The 14,181-nt window shown below is 61.8% G+C and overlaps 1 protein-coding gene across 4 annotated transcripts in view; it reads left to right on the top strand.

Moving 5' to 3' along the window:
* The first annotated feature begins 85 nt into the window (after nt 1–85).
* Nucleotides 86–14,181, top strand: part of LOC106731892 (leucine-rich repeat-containing protein 37A-like) — a 62,459-nt gene continuing 48,363 nt past the window's right edge. Inside the window, exon 1 of one of the 4 annotated variants that reach the window (XM_075911244.2) lies at nt 86–2,753. In XM_075911244.2, coding sequence (XP_075767359.2) covers nt 2,617–2,753 — 137 coding nt within the window. In that variant the 5' untranslated portion in view covers nt 86–2,616. The other 3 variants (XM_075911242.2, XM_075911243.2, XM_089773983.1) reach the window with 3 other exon arrangements.

Below are 14,181 nucleotides of genomic sequence, written 5' to 3'. Positions count from 1 at the left end.
CTCCCGCATGGTCGTAATGCTTGCAGCTCTGCAGTCAGCTAGATTGTACTCACGTTTCATGCTGCAGGGTTTCAGCAGGCCAACCTACACGGGGCAGGCAGGAATTCTTTCCCCGGTGCACCGTCTCAGAGAGCAGCAGTGGGTGGGTGCCCAACCACTAGGAACCTTAAGTAGTTGCACAACTTACACACCTAAGACAAATTCTTTAGCTCATGTAATCTCCCCAGCCAGTGGCTGCGAGATAAAAGCAATCTGCCGGTGGCCCCTTTCGTTCCATTAACCTGCGGTCAGGCGAAGTCGGTGCAGGCTCTGGGAGGTGCAGAAGGGATGGGGGGTCAGGCTCTGGGATGGAATTTGGATTCCAGTGAAGGTTTGGGGTGCAGGCTGTGGGAGGGGTGCTGGGTGCAGGCTCTGGAGTGGGACAGTGGGTTGGGGTGCAGGCATGGAATGGTTTGGGTGCTGAGGGATGTAGGCTCTGGGAGGGAGAGAGTGTGGATGTGGGGTGTGATGCTTCTCTGGGCCAGCTCTGATAAGCAACCCTCCTTAGGCTGCTGCCCAGGGCTTGGGGGCAGAGGTGGACAGTAACTAAGCATAAATACTTTGGTACAATACTCGAGTACATTTTTTTGATATTTGGGCTTAAGTAATTTCTTTTTGTGATACTTTGACTTTTACTCAAGGGGTGCATCTAGACTGGCAAAATTTTGCGCGAAAGCAGCCGCTTTTGCACAAAAACTTGCCAGCTGTCTACACTGGCCGCTTGAATTTGCGCAAGAGCACTGACTTTGTAATGTACAAAATCAGTGCTTCTTGCGCAAATACTTTCACACTCCCGCTCAGGAAAAAGCCCTCTTGTGCAAAAAAGCCCCAATGGCCAAAATGGCGATCGGGGCTTTCTTGCGCAAAATCGCGTCTAGACTGGCCACGGATGCTTTTGCGCAAAAGCATCTGTGCTGATCTAGATGCGCTTTTGCGGAAATACTTTTAACGGAAAAACTTTTCCATTAAAAGTATTTCTGCAAAATCATGCCAGTCTAGACGCAGCCAAGTAGTTTTTTAGAAAATGTACGTCTCACTCCGCTCCCGTTGCCGGCAGCGCTTAGTTACTCGCGACTTTCAGCACCCGCTGGCAGCGGCGCAAGCCGGCATTCTGATTTGCTAAAGCACAGCCGCATGCCCAGAGCATCCAGTCGTCAGGCAGTGACTGGTTTTAAAGTAACCAGGCACAATGACCCTGCCATGAAGAAGCCTTCCTGAGGAAGAGGGGTTTTTGTTCAGAAAGGCGCCGTCTACACAGCGCTTTTTTGCACAAAAACCTCTTCCGCAAAAAGGAGTAACATAAGAACGGCCGTACTGGGTCAGACCAAAGGTCCATCCGACCCAGTATCCTGCCTGCCGACAGTGGCCAGCACCAGGTGCCCCAGAGAGGGTGGACCGAAGACACGATCAAGCGATTTGTCTCCTGCCATCCCTCTCCAGCCTTTGAGAAACAGAGGCCAAGGACACCATTTCTATCCCCTGGCTAATAGCCTTTTATGGACCTCACCTCCATGAATTTATCTAGCTCTTTTTGAAACTGTTAGGCTATGTCTACACTGGCAGGTTCTTGCACAAGAGCATCCATGGCAGTGTGGACACTGTCTTTCAAATGCTCACTCAGTTCCTCCCTATTTGTCAAAACTAAATCTGACCCCTAGCTGCTCTCTCCACGTTCCGAAATAAAACAAATCTCCTCGAATGTGTTCCAATGACTGTTTGGATAAGCTGTGCTCTGTGTTATTTTCCCATCAGATGTCCGGGTAGTTGAAGTCCCCGGTTCCCACCACATCCTGTGCTTTGGAGATTTTGTTTTAAAACAGCCTCATCCACCTCCTCTTCCTGGTGAAGTGGTCTGTATTAGACTCCCTGCTATGACGTCACCCTGGTTTTTACCTCTTCCAGCCTCACCTAGGGTACGGCTAGACTGTGAGGAACTATTGGAAAAAGATACGCAAAGTGTGCTCCGCATTTTGTGTGTCTTTTTCCGATACTTTTGTCGGAAGAAGCTTTTCCGAAATGTGGCCTGTCTAGACTGGGCCAAATGTCAGAAAAAAACCCTCTTTCGAAAGCCCCCTTCTTCCTCGCGGAACGAGGGATACAGGGGCTCCCGAAAGAGCACCTTTTCTCTTCTGCAAAAAAAAACGGAAGAGCAAATGTGTTCCTTGGATGCGGTGGAGTTTTTTCCCAAACCCCCTCTCTACACCCCTCCCCCCAGCAGTCTAGCCGTACCCCTAGAGCCTTTCAGTAAATCTGTCTCTTTCCATCTCAGCCTCAGTGTGCGTGATAGACATGGCAGCACCTCCTCGCTTTTTTCCCTGCCTGTCCTTCCTGAGTAACTTGTACCCTTCCATGCCGATATCCCAGTCTCCTGCAGTATCCCCCCAAGTCTCTGTGACACCGACTACGTCGTGTACGTTTTCTGGGAAGCAGAGATGCACCTTTCACTTGTACAGTTAACACCTTTGTCTGACGTCTTGTGGCATCCACACTTGAAAAGGGCTGCTGCAAACCAGAAGGCTGGGGGAAGAGGGGTGAGGAGGGCTGGGAGCTCAGGCGAGAGGGCAAATATGCAGCTAGATGCTTTTCTGTGGGGCGTCATTTGTTACTGCTTGCCCCGCAGCATGCAAGGCCTGGGGAGTGACCCGTGGGCAGTGCAGCAGACAGCACCTGAGAAGCGTCGGGGAAGGCTGGTCACAGAGTCGGGCTGCTGTGAGGTAAACCTTTCCTTAATGCCCTTCCTTTGAGTTCCCTTCGGTCTCCAGTCTGCCTTCCCCACGGCAATCAGCCCATCCCCCCAGAGGCAGGGCAGCAGCCTAGACACAAAGGGAAAACAAGTGGATGGTGCAAAGTCTCTGAGGCCACCTAGCCCCATGCACGCTGCTGCCAGCTCCGTTTTCTGGGGGGGCGGGTGCACGGGCCCCTCACAACGAGTGCCACTATCCCCCCGTCCAGGGGCCTCGGCCGTTTCTTACCCTGACTAGAAGGGGAAGGGACAGGCCCACGACTGCCCCACACTCGGCCCTTGTCCCTCACCCCCAGGCTTCCTTGCCCCTTTTCCGAGAGTCCCACCCGAGCAGTGCCCAGTCCCTCCCCAGCCCAGGGTTGGGCCCTGGCGGCAGGGCCATGGGGCTGGGGCCCCGCTGCGCTGGGGGCACGGGCAGGCCGTGGCCGTTGATGGGGCCCGGCCCGCGGGGCCTCGGGCAGGCGCCTGTGGTTGCTTGGTAACCGCGGGCAGCGGCCGCCATTCTCCCAACCTCCGCTGGGCCCTGATGAGTGAGGCGGGCGGGGGCCCTGGCGCCCGCCCCCCCCGGGCCCCGCCCCGGCCCCCGCTGCTGCTGCTCCTGCCGCTGCTGGCGGCCGCGGCCTCCCTGGCCGGGCGACACGGCAGAGCCTGCCCGGCCCTGTGCCGCTGCCACCGGGGGCTGCTCAACTGCAGCCGGGCTGCCCTGCCGGCCGGGCGCCTCCCCGCCGGGCTCCGCCGCCTGCCGCCGCCCGCACCCGCCGCCCGCAACCGCACCTTCCTCTTCCTGTGAGTACCGGGCAGCCCCCGCCACGCACAGCGCCCCCCCAGGGCAGCCCCCACCCAGTGCCCCCCCGGGGAGCCCCCGCCACGCACAGCGCCCCCCCAGGGCAGCCCCCACCCAGTGCCCCCCCGGGCAGCCCCCGCCACACACAGCGCCCCCCCAGGGCAGCCCCCACCCAGTGCCCCCCCGGGGAGCCCCCGCCACGCACAGCGCCCCCCCAGGGCAGCCCCCACCCAGTGCCCCCCCGGGCAGCCCCCGCCACACACAGCGCCCCCCCAGGGCAGCCCCCACCCAGTGCCCCCCGGGCAGCCCCCGCCCCCTCCAGCACCCCACCGGGCAGCCCCTGCCCCGTCCAGGCCCACCCCCCGGGCAGCCCCCGCCCCCTCCAGCGCCCCCCGGGCAGCCCCCGCCTCCTCCAGCTTCCCCCCAGGGCAGCCCCCACCCAGTGCCCCCCCGGGCAGCCCCCGCCACACACAGCGCCCCCCGGGCAGCCCCCGCCCCCTCCAGCGCCCCCCCAGGGCAGCCCCCACCCAGTGCCCCCCCGGGCAGCCCCCGCCCCCTCCAACACCCCACCGGGCAGCCCCCACCCCGTCCAGGCCCACCCCCCGGGCAGCCCGCGCCTCCTCCAGCGTCCCCCCAGGGCAGCCCCCACCCAGTGCCCCCCCCCGGGAGCCCCCGCCACACACAGCGCCCCCCCGGGCAGCCCCCGCCACACACAGCGCCCCCCGGGCAGCCCCCGCCCCCTCCAGCGCCCCCCCCAGCCCCCACCCAGTACCCCCCGGGCAGCCCCCGCCCCCTCCAGCACCCCACCGGGCAGCCCCCGCCCCGTCCAGGCCCACCCCCCGGGCAGCCCCCGCCCCCTCCAGCGCCCCCCCGGGCAGCCCCCGCCCCCCCACGCCCCCCGGGCAGCCCCCACCCAGTGCCCCCCCGGGCAGCCCCCGCCCCCTCCAACACCCCACCGGGCAGCCCCCGCCACGCACAGCACCCCCCGGGCAGCCCCCGCCCCCTCCAGCGCCCCCCCAGGGCAGCCCCCACCCAGTGCCCCCCCGGGCAGCCCCCGCCCCCTCCAACACCCCACCGGGCAGCCCCCCCACGCACAGCACCCCCCGGGCAGCCCCCGCCCCCTCCAGCGCCCCCCCCAGGGCAGCCCCCACCCAGTGCCCCCCCGGGCAGCCCCCGCCCCCTCCAGCGCCCCCCCAGGGCAGCCCCCACCCAGTGCCCCACCGGGCAGCCCCCGCCCCGTCCAGGCCCACCCCCCGGGCAGCCCCCGCCCCCTCCAACACCCCCCTGGGCAGCCCCCGCCCCCTCCAGCGCCCCCCGGGCAGCCCCCGCCCCCTCCAGCTCCCCCCCCGGGCAGCCCCCACTCCGTCCATCTCCCCCCCGGGAAACCCCTGCCCCGTCCAGCTCCCCCCCCGGGCAGCCCCCACTCCGTCCATCTCCCCCCCGGGCAACCCCCGCCCCGTCCATCTCCCCCCCGGGAAACCCCTGCCCCGTCCATCGCTCCCCCCGGGAAGCCTCTGCCCCGTCCAGCGCCCCCCCCCCAGGCAGCCCCCGTCCAGCGCCTACCCCCGGGCAGCCTCCCTCCCGTCCAGCTCCCTCCCCCCCCCCCCCGGGTAGCCCCCGCCCTGTCCGGTGCCCCCCCCAGGCAGCCCTGCCCCATCCAGTGCCCCCCGAGGCATCCCCCGCCCTGTCCAGCGCCCACCCCTGTCCAGCTCCCGCCCCTGCCCCATCCAGCTCCAACCCCCTGGGCAGCTCCCACCCCTGGAATCTCCCAGTTCCTGGGCAGCCCCCGCCCATGCAGCCTCCACCCTCTGGGCAGCCCCCACCACCTGGTCATCCCCTGCTGCTGCCAGCCCCCCCAAGCAGCTCCCACCCCCTAGGCAGCTCCCAGCCCATGGCAGTCCCCACCCCAGGCAGCTCCCTTCCTCTGGGCAGCCCCCACCCCTGGGCAGCCCCGCCAGGGCTGTAACTGTCAGTGTATCACCACATCCTGCCTTTACCGGTCTAGCTCCCGGTGTAGCTACACCCTTACTCCCCAAGGGCCTTGCCAGAGCCTGCTGGTGGTGGCTGTGGGCCTAGGAACGCCCAAAGCTCTGGGGCGCAGCTGCTGCAGCTCACACCAGGGCCTCTGGCAGCTCTGGGGGCTTGGCAGCACAATGACAGTGAAAGCGATTGTTCAGGCTGCTGTTCATCGGCATCCCTGCAGCTCTGGAGTGCCAGGCCCTGTACACACACACCGAAAAGCTGGGCCCGGCTCATGGGGCTCCGTTTGCCCTCGCTCCCCATCGCCTCGCCTGCATTGTGGAAAGCGGGACTTTCCCACCCCTCAGGTACACACAGGAGCAAAAGGCAAGGCAGATAAAACTGTCTCCAGAGCCAGGCAGGGCGGAGGGGGGGTCGCACTGTTCTCCCTGTTCTAGAAAAGCTACTTGTTTAGTGGCAGCACCCACGACTCGTTCTGTGCTGCCGTACCGCGGTCACATGCCAATCCGCTTCTCAAAGCAACTCAGAAATGGAAGTGATAGGAACTCCCATTATCCACACCTGCCATTGCCCTGTCGCGGTAGCACATCCCAGAGGAGGGAGGGAGGGGAAGGTTGTAACAGCTCGGAGGAGGGTGCTCCAGGACGGGCCTCGGCGGTGCACGGGGGCACTTGCTGTGGGCCAGCAGGAGGCGGTAGGCATATCCATAGTACACTTGCCCACCATGTTCTAGGGATTGCTCATGCAGTGGTAGAAATCATAGAACCATAGAACTGGAAGAGATCTCAGAAGCCCATCAAGTCCAGCCCCCTGCCCAAGGCAGGACCAATCCCAACTAAATCAACCCGGCCAGGGCTTTGTCAAGCCGGGACTTAAACACCTCTAGGGATGGAGACCATCCCAGTGCTTCACCACTCTCCTAGGGAAATAGTTTTTCCTAATATCCAACCTGGACCTCTCCCACCTCAACTTGAGCCCATTGCTCCTTGTTCTGCATCTGTCACTACTGAGAACAGCCTCTCTCCATCCTCTTTGGAACCTCCCTTCAGGAAGTTGAAGGCTGCTCTCAAATCCCCCCGAACTCTTCTCTTCTGCAGACTAAACAGACCCAAGTCCCTCAGCCTCTCCTCATAGGTCCTGTGCTCCAGCCCCCTCATCATTTTGGTTGCCCTCCGCTGGACCCTCTCCAATGCGTCCACATCCTTTTTGTAGTGGGGGGCCCAGAACTGGACACAATACTCCAGATGTGGCCTCACCAAAGCCGAATAAAGGGGAATAATGACATCTCTGGATCTGCTGGCAATGCTCCTCTTAATGCCCCCTAATATGCCATTAGCCTTCTTGGCTACAAGGGCGCCCTGCTGACTCATATCCAGCTTCTCATCTGAGAGAAACGAGACCTCCTGGGGTAATGTGGCGGAGGGCTGCCCACAGGACATTCCCCAGAGCTTCATCTCCTCTAGTTTCTAAGGTTCCAAACAACGCAGCATCCCAGGACATGAGCCAGGGCCTAATGCAGCTCCCTGGTGTGACCTTTTCTCTGATTTTCACCCTTCATTTTCTCCTTCCATTCCCCAGTGTTATACCCCCATGCTGCATGGTGCTTCTCTAGCCTTGGTGTTAACACCCTGGCAACGTTTGTCGTTTTTCCTCCGTTAGTCAGCGTTTAGCAGGCCTGCGGAGTGAGTGTGGCCGCCAGCATTCAGGGTGCGTCCTCACTGCCTGCTTTCAGTCACTCGCAATTTTCTGAAACTTTCACCTCTTAAGCTAAAAGTTACCTGCTCTGATCTCTGCCCTGGGGTATTTTTATTTTAAATTCTGATCAGAAACAGTGCTGTCAATTTTGAGAATGAAGGGATTGAAAAAAGAATACTTTCTCCACTTAAAAAAGGCAAAATCTTTCCTGATTTTCCCCCTTGTTTGAACAGTTTCCAGTCACAGTGGCTGGGGGTTGCCAGGTGACATTTGCCCTGGGAACAGCTCTCAGTGAGAAGAAAAATGGATGCAAGAGACAGACACAAATTAAACTAATAAACAGACAAAACTCCCTGTAACGATGCGTTGGGGTCCCCCACCTCCTGCACCCCCAAAATGGCACGAACAGACTCCGCCAGCCGGGAGAACAGAGGGAGTTTATTGCTTCTCCAGGATACAGCACAGCACAGATGTCATCTGGTTACAGGGCAGGCCTAGGATGCCTCAGCCCCCCCTTGATATGGGGAGAGGGCCTCGGCTTCTAAACCCCCCAGCCTGTGGCTGAGGCTGCCTCCTCCATGCTCCCAGACAGAAACTAACTCACTCTTCTCCAGCCCTGCCCCCCAGCCAGGGCAGCATCCACCTTCCTTTGTTCCTCTCCGGGGGGATGGCTGGTCAGACAGGTTGAGAGATCCCTTTGCATAATGACTCATCCTGTTTTGCTGGGTCGTGGTACCCACGGCAGCCATTGGGGTTACCCCAGAGCCAGCAGCATAGAAACCAGCCAGGTACCCCCACTACGTCACACTCCCTCCCGCCCCAGCCACCCTCACTGGAATCCCATGGAGTATTTCAAACTTCCCATTGAGATTTGGATGAAGTTTTCCTCTCTGATTTCCAGGATCTCAAAGATTCAATCCAGGCATTGTGGCTGGGAAAGAGATGCCGAGATGGGCAGGTGCTGTAGTCTCATTTAGCAGGAGGGAAGGGAGCTGTTGATTTGCCGACTGGAGAACCCCCCAGGATGAGTTCTGAAACTGGGACGTGGAGTTGTCAGCTGGTCACTGAAGTGGGGGGACCTGGAATGGCTGGAGTCTAGGAGTAGGCTTGTGGCTTGGCGCTAGTGGAGCTGGGGGTGGTTTCTGCAGCAGGGGCTGACGACGAATTTGCCCTGACTCTGGACGGGTTTGCAGAGCAGCGCTTGGGGTGTTGTGCCCCGGTGTGCCGGGCTGACAGGCATGACCGCTTTCCTTGTGCTCCGCTCTCCGGCCCTTCCCCCAATGCTCTGCCTCAGACTAGGCAACGTGTGTTTGTCCAGCGCCTAGCGCCTTGGGGCCATTGCAGAACACAAATAACCCCCATCCGGAGAGTCTGGGGCTGTCCCCGGCCACGTGTCACTAAGCAGCCTAGTGGGGCCACGAGCATGGGTGGGAGCTGGCTTTGAATATCACCAGGCAGGACACGGAGCCGGGGCTGGGAGGGGCAATGAGCTATGGCCGTCCAAGCCTGGCCCTGCCATTCTCCTCCAAGGACCCGCTCCCTGCCCCCCTCTTCCCTCCCCAGCCAAGGGCCTGCTCTCCCGGCCAGGCCAGACCCTGGAGCCTGGCCTAGGTAGGAGCAACCCTGGGGGGCCCAGGCAGCTGTGGGGAGCTGCAGACCCTTCTCTTGCCTGGGATGGGGAGCCCCAAAACACCCCTGGCCCATGTCCCTGCCCCTAGACCCTCTGTCCCAGCCAGGGAGCCCAGTTGTGGCTCCTGTGTGGCTCTTACCATGGCCTGGCTGTGGCTCTTTGGCCCCTGTGACGTAGTGGGGGGTAACCTGCTAACTCTCTGGCTGCTGTCTGTAGTTCCACAGAACAGACAAGCGATGAGTCACTATGCAAAGAGGGTATCCCGATTGGTTTGGCCAGCTGACCCCCATGGAGAGGAACAAAGGAAGGTGGAATGCTGCCCTGGCTGGGGGCAGGGCTGGAGGAGAGTGAGTGAGTTCCTGTCTGGAAAGCAGGGGAGAAGGAGCTGGGGAGGGGGCTGGGATTCCCCTATCTCAAGGGGGGCACTGAGGCCTCTTAGCCCCAGTTCCTGTAACTAGATTACATCTGTGCTGTGCTATATCCTGGAGGAGCAATAAACTACCTCCATTCTACCGGCTGGTGGAGTCTGTTCATGCCATTTCGGGGTGCAGGAGATGGGGGACCCCCAACGCGCCGTCACACTGGTGTCAGGAGTGGGATGCACTGCACCCCGTGGATGGAGCTTCCAGCGGCGAGCGACAAGGTGCAGTAGAAGCAAGAGCCCTGGAGCCAGGCGTGCTGGAGACAGAGCGAAGCGGTTCCTGGGAATTGTGGGGCACTGCAGCACTAGACTGGTGAGTCTGCACCGAGGGGACCAGCGGGCAGATGGCCTACGCCCGACTCTTGAAGGCAGAGCTGGTGGGGCTGTGCAGAGAGAGGGACTTGCCTGTGCAGAAAGCAACCAAGGCCCAGCTGATTGCCCAGCTGGAAGAGAATGACCAGCCACAGGGCCAGGATCTTGTCCCCAGGGGAAGCAGCCAGACCCCCCCTGAGAGTGTGTCAGGCTCAGAGAGGGGGAGGAGCGCTGGAACCCACCGGAGACATGAGACAGCGTCTCCCAGGAGGCCTGCAAGCTGTAGCCCATCTTGGGCAGGGGCCAGCCCAGCGGAGCTGCGGCGGCTGGAGATCCAGCTGCGGATAAAGGAATTGGAAGCAGAGGACCGAGAGAGGGACCGCCAGGACCGAGAGAAGGAGCGCCAAGATCGAGAGAGGGACCGCCAGGACCGAGAGAGTCAGCGACAGCATGAGCTGGCCATGGCAGAGCGGAGAACCGGCAGGGCACCAGCTGTGCCAAGAGTGGATGGGCCCCAGAGTCCTGGGACTGCCAGATGCTTGGATAGGCTCGTAGTGGCCCAACTGAAGGACATGGGCAACCTAGACGGGTTCCTCAGCTCCTTTGAGAGGGCCTGTGGACTGCAGCGGGTCCCCCCAGCTGACTGGCTGCAGGAGCTCATCCCCGCACTGAACCAGGAGGCGGCCAGAGTGCTCAGTCAGCTGGAGGACCTAAAGCCAGGGGATTACAACCGAGTCAAGGAGGCCCTGCTGCACAAGTTCGGGCTGACCCCCGAGATGTACAAGAAGAAGTTCCGGGGGATGCAGAAGGAGCCACAGGAAACCTATGTGGATCTGGCCTCCCGCCTGGCGCAATACTGCCGCAAGTGGGTGTCTGGAGTCGGAGCCCAGACCGCAGAGGAGCTGCTCAAGCTGGTCATGATGGAGCAGTTCTATGAAGCGTGCCCACCCAAACTGAGGCTGTGGCTCAAGGACCAAAGACCAGAGAACCCCCAGGAGGCCGGGAGGCTGGCAGATGAGTTCACGGAGAGCCGGTCCGGGTGTGAACGGGAGTCCCGGAGAGAAAGGGAATCGCACAGAGACCGGATCTCAGCTGAGCAACGGAGGGAGTCAACTACGGGGCGAGACCAAGGAACAGGTCGTCTGCGCCCCAGAGAACCAGCCAGGGCCTGGACAGAGACAGCCCAAAGCCTAACTTGCCAGCGCTGTGGGCAAAAAGGCCACAAGAGGGCTCAGTGCACCAGGTCCCAGGACCGGGGACTTTCCAGGGTTAACTGGCTGGGGCGGGAGGAAGGGCAGGCTGCCCCAGAGGCAGGGGCTGGCAGGCAAACCTCAGCTCAGAGAGAGGGGAAGGATGCTCAGTGCACCTCCCCTGGGAGGTCTGACCCTCGGGAGGCGGATTTCTCCATGTACCGGGTGGGGGCAGGGCGGCCCCTGCGGAGCGAGTGCCTCATACCCCTGGAGGTGGATGGTAGGAAGGTGACGGGCTTCTGGGACACGGGGGCGGAGGTGACACTGGCCCGATCCGATATAGTGGCCCCAGACCGGATACTACCCCACACGCAGCTGACCCTGAAGGGCATAGACGGGTCCCCGTTTAAGGTGCCTGTAGCCCGGGTGCATCTGAAATGGGGGGCGAAGGAAGGCCTCAAGGAAGTGGGCGTGCACCCGCATTTGCCCACCGTCATGCTGATGGGGAATGACCTAGAGGAGTGGCCCCATGATTCCCAGCAGGCTCTACTCACCACTCGGAGCCAGAGCCAGCGAGGGGCTGGCAGCCTGGGTCCAGGGAAGGACTCCCGGCAGCGTCCTCAGGGTCCCATCCCAGTGGACACGGGGTCCAACCAGGCTGGGACGCCGGACCTAGGTAAAGGTGGGGGACAGGTCTCGATCCCTGCCTCAGCAGCTGAATTCCAGGCTGAGGTGCAGGCAGACCCCTCCTTGCAGAGGCTGAGGGACCAGGCTGGCCTCCGTGCAGCTCAGCCCCGGGGGAGAGGTGGCCAGGAGAGATTTCTATGGGAGCGGGGATTCCTGTTCCGGGAATGGCTTCCCCCCGGGAAGGTGAAGGCATGGGGGGTCCAGCGGCAGCTGGTCGTCCCCCGAAAGTATTGCCTTGAGCTGCTGTATTTGGCCCACAGCGTCCCTGTTGCGGGCCACCGGGGGATCCGGAGCACCCGGCTGAGGCTGCTCCAACACTTCTATTGGCCGGGAATCTTTACAGCCGTGCAGCGGTACTGCCGGTCCTGTGACTCCTGCCAGAGGGGTGGGAAGGCCCAAGACAGGAGGAACGCGGCTTGGGGGTCTCTACCCCAGATAGAGGACCCTCTGGGCTCGCTGAGAGAGTTATGGGAGGGGAAGACCCCCCTGGATGGAGTGTCGGGGGTGGAAGCCGCCCTGGCTGTCCAGAGAAGGCTCGCTTGGCTCATGGCCCCGGCCCGAGAGACCCTGGCCAGAGATCAAGGCCAGTGGAAGGGTGGGTGTGATCCCTGAGGACAGGCCGGTGCCAGTCGCCCTGGAGCGGTGCGGCAAGTGGACAGAAGGAAACCAATTCATGTGGGGCTCGCCATGGCCGGCCCAAGTCAAGGGGAGCATCCATGTCCCCAGGGCGGGTTCCCACGCAGAGGACCCGAACTTCCCTAGGTCACGAGCGGAGTGACCCTGCTCAGTTCGCTCTCGGAGGGGGGAGAACTGTGACGTAGTGGGGGGTAACATGCTAACTCTCTGGCTGCTGCCTGTAGCACCACCGAGCAGCCAAGCGATGAGTCACTATGCAAAGAGGGTATCCCAACTGGTTTGGCCAGCTGACCCCCATGGAGAGGAACAAAGGAAGGTGGATGCTGCCCTGGCTGGGGGCAGGGCTGGAGGAGAGTGAGTGAGTTCCTGGCTGGAAAGCAGGGGAGAAGGAACTGGGGAGGGGGCTGGGACTCCCCCTTCTCAAAGGGGGCACTGAGGCCTCTTAGCCCCAGTTCCTGTAACCAGATTACATCTGTGCTGGGCTGTATCCTGGAGGGGCTCCATTCTCCATTCTTCCAGCTGGTGGAGTCTGTTCGTGCCATTTCGGGGTGCAGGAGATGGGGGACCCCCAACGCGCCGTCACAGCCCCCGAGAACCCCGCCCCCGGATGAAAGCCGGAGCCCTGGTGGGGTGAAAGCCGTGCGGGAAGATGGGGGAGCCATGGATCCTCCACCTGCGCTGGGCAGGAGCCATGGGGGCAGCCCTCACACCAGGCAGGAGGGGTGGTCCAGGCTTCCCAGCTGACTCCTGCTTCCAGCTCGGCTGGGGGGCAAGACCTCAGGAGAAAAGCGGGGGGGGGGGGCAGGGTCTCACACAGGCCTCTTGGAGGAATCCATCCCCCCTGTCACCACGTCTGGGCTGCTGCTGGTGTTTTCACACACGTCGTGAATTACACACGCGGATCTGACTCGGCGGGGTGAGAAACTATGGGCCAGATTCTATCCCATGGAAGTCAGTTGGGGGTTTCTAGCGGCTTCCAAGGGAGCATGAAACACTGAGGGCATTGCAGGGGGGATTAGGAATACCGGCTGCGCACCCCCCCTGCCAGGCCCCCGGCGGGGACCGTGCACACAGCTCCCCGGAGTGCGCTGAGGCTGCGGCGTGGTCAGCCCTCCAGCCGCTCCGGCTGGCGCCAAAGAGCAACTCAGCCCCAGCTGGGGGGCGTGAGCTGCACCGGCCCAGGGCCCAGTCTCCTTAACCCGACAGCTCCCCGCCACTGCCCCTGTGGTGTTAGCTCTCTGGTGGGAGCGCAGCAGCCACGCCCAGCCAGCACCTCGCCCGCCGGGGAGGGTCAGTGGCAGCCACGACTGCAGGCCCAGCCCTGTTTTCCAAGAGCCGGATGGGGGGGGTGTCTGTGGGGTCTGCCCATTCCCGCCTGCCAAGGGACAGGTCAGTTTGGGAGAGCAGAGATGAGACAGGACCCCGGAGAGGGCGGGAGTGCAGGTGAACCCAAGGCCAAGGAGCCGATGAATGACGGACTGTGTGGTTTGCTGGCAGGCCCAAAACCCTACTTCAGGGCAAGCCAAAGTGAAACGGAAAGTTCTGGAACAATGTGGGGCTGCGACACAGGCCACACGGACTTTGTTTTGTCTGCATGAAAAGTTTCATTTCGGGCATTTTTAAAAGGAAATGAAGGAGCAGGCTCACAGACTAGCTCCAGGGGGAGCTGCTTCCTTGGGAACCGTAGCCCAGAGGTTAGGGCCTTGCGGCATGGGAAACCCACATCCAAGACTGCCTCTGCGACTTGCACACAAGTCTCCAGTCTCTCTGGACCTGGGGCTGTTGACATTAGAAAAAGAGACTCGGGGGTTGCCCTTGTGGGTTAGACCCACTTCATCAGACAAGCTTCCCCTTCAACTCCTCTGATGAAGAGGCGTTACCCACGGAAGCGTGTGCGCCGATCTATTTTGGCTAGGCGCTGAAGTGCCACAGGCCCCTGCGCTGTGCTAGGGAAGAGCATGCCCTAACCAGCAGGCTAGAGAAATTCGTGCCCGTGCTCTCGGGCCCAGTGCCTATTTGACTCTTGTATATGCCGTGGAACATCTTCAGTAGGGAGAGAAACTC

This window comes from Pelodiscus sinensis, chromosome 29 (genome assembly GCF_052426305.1).
Source record: "Pelodiscus sinensis isolate ZL-2025 chromosome 29, ASM5242630v1, whole genome shotgun sequence".
Classification (NCBI taxonomy): Eukaryota; Metazoa; Chordata; order Testudines; family Trionychidae; genus Pelodiscus; species Pelodiscus sinensis.
This window is presented reverse-complemented; position numbering and strand designations above follow the sequence as displayed.